This window comes from Triticum aestivum, chromosome 2A (assembly GCF_018294505.1).
Source record: "Triticum aestivum cultivar Chinese Spring chromosome 2A, IWGSC CS RefSeq v2.1, whole genome shotgun sequence".
In the NCBI taxonomy this organism is placed as follows: domain Eukaryota; kingdom Viridiplantae; phylum Streptophyta; class Magnoliopsida; order Poales; family Poaceae; genus Triticum; species Triticum aestivum.
In genome coordinates, this window is record NC_057797.1 from 62,217,736 (window position 1) to 62,224,187 (window position 6,452).

Consider the following 6,452-nt stretch of genomic DNA (forward strand, 5'->3'; position numbering starts at 1 on the left):
CACACGCGCTGGGTTTCGACCGTTTGGCTGCGAGTGGCACGGCAAAGTGGCCACTCTACCGTCCACCACTTTGACTGTGCCGCTTCACCGCCTTCACTACATTACCGCATCCGCAGTTCATTAATACCGCCGAAAAAGCAGGGGGGAACGGACGGGGCAGTGCACCAGTGACTGAGCAAGGCGGACTACTACTACAGTGGTGGAGTGGATCCCACGCCCCCCCTTCCGTTTCATTCCTCCCCTTAACTGCACCCCCGCTCCCTCCCCTCGCCCCCCGGAGCCGCCGTCGTCTCGCTCCTCCTCCCCCCTCCCCCTCTCCCAAGAGCCGGCGAGAAGTCCTTCCTCTCGTGCCCGGCGTCCGTCTCCAGGGTCCGGGGGCGAGAGAGCGGCCACCGGAGCGTCTCAGGCCAGCTGCTCCCGCGCATTCCACCGGCGCGCTCCGTCGAGGTACGTGCCCTGCTCCGGCGGCTCCGCATTCCCGGCCGTTCGGATCGTCGGTTCCGCCTTCGTACCGTTGGGTTTGGTGCTGTTCTTGGGTGGGTGGTTCTTCTTCTTCTCCTAGGTTGCGCGCGCCGCGGGCTGATGTGCTTCGCCCCCCGTCTGTAGGCCGTCTGCGTCTTTTCTGAAAATTACAGCGCTTGATGCGTTGAGCTGTTCGTCGCTGTAGGGGAAAAAGGGGCTCTGTTCGTCTCTGCCGCGGAGTGTTCCCGTCCAAGCCCACTGGCGTTTACTTGGTTTTGTCTCCGTTCATTTGTTTATTTCTTGTTAGAAAACGGCCGTTTTGGATCATGCCCTTAAATTGCGAGCTGCAGCTGTAGTAGTACAGTGGGATTAATTAATACTAGAAGCATATATCGCCTCCATTTTTTTTAGCAAAAATATTATTAGTGGAATAGAACCAACATCATCTTTGTTTCTTCATTTCCTTTCAGTGAGGCACTACTAGTTTTCAGAAGGTAAAAAAAAAAGTTTGGTACTTTGTTCTTCACTTGAAGTTTACAAATTTCCCCACCGTCCACTTTCAGTTCTGTCCCCACTAGGAATTCTTGTGGTTCTCACCTGTGTTCAGATGTACAACGGTGGTGCTGTACTTACCATTCATCATTTCATCCCTAGATACTAGATGCTTGTGTTCAGTTACACTGCACGCTCGCCATTCAGGTGGTGGTTCTAGAGTGGTTTTAATTGTGTTTGGTACCAAGAAAACAGAAAAAATCTAGGTCTACCTAAATCCCAGTGCTCTCTTTGCTTCAGTTTTGTTTCTTGTACTGGCCAAAGATTGGATCTCTGCCAAGCTCACAGTTCTTGTTCCTGCCGTATGGTGGATCCAGCAGCAGGCAGCAGGCAGCAGTACCCCCCACATGCCATCAATTCCCTGTAGTAGCATGTTACTTGCTCTAGCTTGGAATCGACTCAACCAGCAAAGGTTTCACATGAGCTGTAGTATGTGTGTAGTTCAAGGGTTTGGAGCTGGCAGTACGTGGAGATGTGTGAACTATGGGTGCTGAGCCAGCTTGGGCTTGGACTCTGGAGCGCTGGGCATTATTCATTGGCCGGCCCTGATTAAGAAATTGCTTCTCCTCAGGCCCTCTTTAAGTGGGGATGAAGCAAACTGTGCACTGCTCTAGATCTTGTAGATAGTAAACAATGGAGGGGTGAGCCTGCATTGCCATGTGCAGCATCTTCCCACATCTCAATTAGGCTACATAACTTCAGACAGATGATGTCGGCCTTTGTTTAGTGGCTTCTCTGATGAAGCAGCTTTGTCCAGTGATCACTGCCTTAGATGTCTGCAGTTAGCGCGGCCAGATACCTTTCGTGCGACGCTAAAGCTGCGCCATCTTGTTCCTAAGCGTGCTCAAAGTTTCTACCACATGTAGGGTATCTTCATCACATAGTTGCCTCAGTTCCTGTCGGTACTACTACAATTGCATTGCATTTTGCCAGAGGCTCGGAGTTCTGTGCCTGAGCTTCAGTAGTTTGTCAACTGAGCTTAGTGGTGGCAATACCGAAATGCATGATGCGATGTGCTCATCTTTGTTCCTGTTATTCTCTTTCTCCCTGCTTTTGCTGATGCTTTTGGCTTTTCATACGCTGACCGTATCATGCCGCTTTTCTTTTCCTTCTTTCCCTTGAATTGCTTTCTGCCTGCAATTTTTAGGCCATGTTTTCATGTCTTTACACTTTAAAGGGCGCCAAGGTGGAATTTCTGTCCCTCGGACTTGTTTTCATGCCCGACTGCGTGTGTATTCTTACATTTTCACTAGAAAACCAGGCCTCCTGTGAATAGGTAGTTCAGTAAAGTGTCTGGCTGCTGGTCCATACTGACCGATCTCGCAGGATAACCGCCTGCGGTTTACACAGGAAACTTTAAGTTGCACTAGTTTGGAATGATGAAATATTGAAATCTGTAACAATGATGGAAATTTATCTTTTTAAAGTGCCCTGACTTATCTCAGTTACTTTGTATTCTGACTTTCTTAAAAAGGGTGCGTTCCTGTTGAGTGAGTCACTTGCTGGAAAAGAGAGCTGATTGGGCTGACTTGGTTACAGTCATGCGTGATTCACATGATAGCATGCATCAGTGTGCCCTTTGGGGCACCTTGCAGACATATGTGCAGTGATTGCCAATTTGTGTGTTGTTCTCTTATGATGAAATACTGTTCTTGTTTGCAGCTAGACTTTAAAGCTTAGTGTCGGTATGCTGGTTCTCACTAAATGTCCACTTTTGTTTGATCAGGTTTGGTTAGTTGTCTGGTGTAAACAAATGAAGGTGCTGCTGATTTAGTTCGCCCATTCGACGACTCATCAGATGGATCATCTCACTCTTATGAGAAGCCCTTTCCGTCTTCTGCTCTCACTGCATTTGTTACTATCCTTATTCAACCCTCTGGCAGTAGCAGATTTGGCCTCTGAGAGCCAAGCCCTTCTTGACTTCGCCTCTGCAGTCTACCGCGGCAACAAGCTTAACTGGGGTCAAGGTACACCACCGTGTTCATGGCATGGTGTCAAATGCTCAGGAGACCAGTCACACATATCTGAGTTGAGGGTACCAGGCGCTGGCCTCATCGGAGCAATCCCTCCAAAGACTCTTGGCAAGCTCGATTCTCTCCAAGTTCTGAGCCTGCGGTCGAATCTTTTATCTGGAAGCCTTCCATCTGATGTGGCCTCACTTCCTTCTTTACGTTCCATATACCTTCAGCACAATAAACTTTCAGGAGGTTTGCCTTCCTTTTTCAGTCCTAACCTTAGTGTAGTGGAGCTCTCCTATAATTCCTTCGCTGGAGAGATTCCTACAAGCTTAGAAAACCTTACCCAGTTGTATCTCCTGAATTTACAAGAAAATTCTCTCTCTGGACCCGTTCCTGATCTGAAGCTTCCAAGCCTGAGACTGTTAAATCTGAGCAACAATGAGTTGAAAGGCTCAATTCCTCGCTCGCTCCAAACATTCCCAGATAGTTCGTTCTTGGGGAACCCTGAATTATGCGGGCCGCCCCTAGATAATTGCTCATTCCCCACACCAACACCCTCCCCAGAATTGCCTTCAACACCATCATCTCCATCGCCTGTGCATCATGACAGGAAACTGAGCATAGGGTTCATAGTCGCGGTTGCTGTCGGGGGATTTGCAGTACTGATGCTAATTGTGGTTGTGTTGGGTGTGTGCCTTTCAAAGAGGAAGGGCAAGAAAGAGGCCGGTGTCGACTACAAGGGAACTGGTGTCAGGAGTGATAAGCCGAAGCAGGAATTCAGTAGCGGTGTCCAGACTGCTGAGAAGAACAAGTTGGTTTTCTTGGACGGTTGCACCTACAACTTTGACTTGGAGGATCTACTGAGGGCTTCTGCAGAAGTCCTTGGCAAGGGGAGCTATGGGACTGCCTACAAGGCTATACTCGAGGATGGCACTGTTGTGGTTGTCAAGAGACTGAAAGATGTCGTGGCAGGGAAGAGGGAGTTTGAGCAGCAGATGGAGCTCGTTGGGAGGTTGGGTAAACATTCAAACCTAGTCCCGCTTCGAGCTTACTACTATTCCAAGGATGAGAAGCTTGTCGTCTATGATTACATTGCCACCGGCAGCTTTTCTGGCATGTTGCACGGTATGTGTTTTCACTCCTACATATTTCTTTATGATGTCAAGTTGTTAACTGTGCAATGGCTGACAAGAGAACATAACAAAGGGGCCTTCATTGCTCAAGTGTCAAAGTAATTGTTACCTTTCGAAGTACAGAACTTGCTTGTATCCATGCGAAGCCTGATAGTTAGCATCTGAAATTATGAAATTTACAAGATGTTACGAACCTTTATTTTGCAATAGGTCTGAAAATAAGACTTGAGTATATTTCTGCACATTTCCTGCCTGAAGCTGCATTGATTGTTTTCTTCTTCTATATCTTAAACATTTCATGCAAAGAAAGATAACTTGTGTTAGACAAAAAATTAAACTGTTGAACTGATAGTATCTCTTACTGAATTACTGATCAACAGGTATCAGAGGTGTTGCTGAGAAGACGCCATTAGACTGGAACACCAGGGTGAAGATCATACTAGGAACAGCATATGGCATCGCGCACATCCATTCAGAAGGCGGCGCAAAGCTCACCCACGGCAACATCAAGTCGACCAACGTCCTCGTCGGTCAGGATCAAAACGCGTACGTCTCAGACTACGGCCTCAGCTCTCTGATGAACGCGCCCGTCAGCGCGTCCCGCGTCGTGGTCGGCTACCGCGCCCCGGAGACCATCGAGAACCGGAAGAGCACGCAGAAGTCGGACGTGTACTGCTTCGGCGTCCTCCTCATGGAGATGCTGACGGGGAAGGCGCCGCTGCAGTCGCAGGGGAACGACGACGTGGTGGACCTCCCGAGGTGGGTGCACTCGGTGGTCCGGGAGGAGTGGACGGCGGAGGTGTTCGACATCGAGCTGATGAAGCACCAGAACATCGAGGAGGAGCTGGTCCAGATGCTCCAGGTGGCGATGGCGTGCACGTCGGCGCCGCCGGAGCGGCGCCCGGCGATGGAGGAGGTGATCCGGATGATCGAGGGGCTCCGGCACTCCGCCTCGGAGAGCCGCGCCTCCTCCGACGAGAGGTTCAGGGACTCCAACCCGCCGTCGGTCTAGCCCGTTGTTCCCTCGCCGGCTTCCTGTCAGCAGATCATTGGATTCATTTAGCTGATTTGTAATTTGAGTTCATGCATGCCAGCACTGGCTGACATCGGGTGCGACCTTACTGGATCGAACAATTTGCATTGAGACTGTAATCTTGGCAAGTGTAGAGATTTTCATTGGGGGATTGAATTGCTATATTTGTTTCATTGCTGTGCTGAATCCTCATGGAGTCATGGTGGCAAGTGCAGCCTGGCTGGCTTTGCCTTTCAGGCTAGCAAACGATACAGCAGCCGCGTACACTAGAAGGCGCCGTTGTGGGTGTGAAGTGAGCAGAGGGAGATGGGGTGCTCAGAGCAAGGTACATAGTTCAGGTTACATGTAAGATTGTGCGGAGTCCCTTAGCTCCGGCCTTTGCCCAAAGGCGCGCCTCGTCCTTGATGAGACGAACAAGATCCTCATGAGATGGTCGCGCTCCTTCGAAGGTGCATGCATTGCGGAGGCGCCAAATAGACCTTGTCGAAAGAGGGATCTGCGTTCCAAGCCCTTTGCGCAAGGAAGGCGACGAGTCTTGGATGGCTGTAGCCCACCGGTCGAAGAATGGGGCGGAGCCGTCCGGGGCGGAGTGGTGAGCCGGCACAATGCAAGGATCTTATACCGGGTTATGCGAGAGAGGACGCAGCCCACGCAGTCTGGACGTATGCGGACGGTTTGAGGGTCGGTGTTGGAGATGCACTAACCACCTGGGTCACCTCGCCAATTCTGATTACTTCTCCCTTTTTTTCTTCTCTTTTTTCCTTTCTTTTCTTTTTATTTATATTTTTTCTTTTACTTAATTTCAGGAACCTTTTCAAAATCTGTATCTTTTTTTCAAATCGATGAACATTTTTTGGATTTCAGAACTACTTTTGAAGATGATGAAGTTTTTTTCCATATCGATTAAATTTTTTTGAATTTGTGAATTTATTTGAAAATCGATGAATTTTTTTAAATCGAGGAACTTTTTGTTAAAATTGATGAGCTTTTTTTGAAATCGATGAAACTTTATAGGGTTTGGGAACTTCTTTTGAAAATTGATGAACTTTTTTCAAATCGATGAAAGTATTATTTAATTTGTGATTTTTTTAAAATCAATGATTTTTAAATTGAGAAACTCTTTTTAAAATCGAGGAAGTTTTAAAAATGTCGACGAACTTTTTTTGAATCGATGTAACCTTTCCAATTTTGTGATATTTTGAAAATCGATGAACTTTTTTCCAAATGTATGAAATTGTATCAAATTGATGAACTTTTTTTTTGAACTGATGATTTTTTTTAAAATCAATTAAATTTTTTCTAGTTTGGAATTTT

The 6,452-nt window shown here is 47.8% G+C and overlaps 1 protein-coding gene across 1 annotated transcript; it reads left to right on the top strand.

Annotated features, from left to right (window-relative positions):
- Positions 1-208: 208 nt before the first annotated feature.
- Positions 209-5,311, top strand: LOC123187465 (probable inactive receptor kinase At5g58300). The gene is made up of 3 exons (XM_044599334.1): positions 209-447; positions 2,741-4,097; positions 4,486-5,311. The coding sequence occupies exons 2-3, from the start codon at positions 2,813-2,815 to the stop codon at positions 5,115-5,117; spliced, it is 1,917 nt and encodes a 638-aa protein (XP_044455269.1). The 5' UTR covers positions 209-447; positions 2,741-2,812; the 3' UTR covers positions 5,118-5,311.
- Positions 5,312-6,452: the final 1,141 nt, after the last annotated feature.

Bases quoted from the DNA above. Each gene is read 5' to 3' on its own strand.
- LOC123187465 (XM_044599334.1), top strand. From the start codon at position 2,813: ATGGATCATCTCACTCTTATGAGAAGCCCTTTCCGTCTTCTGCTCTCA. The intron at 4,098-4,485 runs GTATGTGTTTTC...ACTGATCAACAG, and splicing joins CTTTTCTGGCATGTTGCACG to GTATCAGAGGTGTTGCTGAG.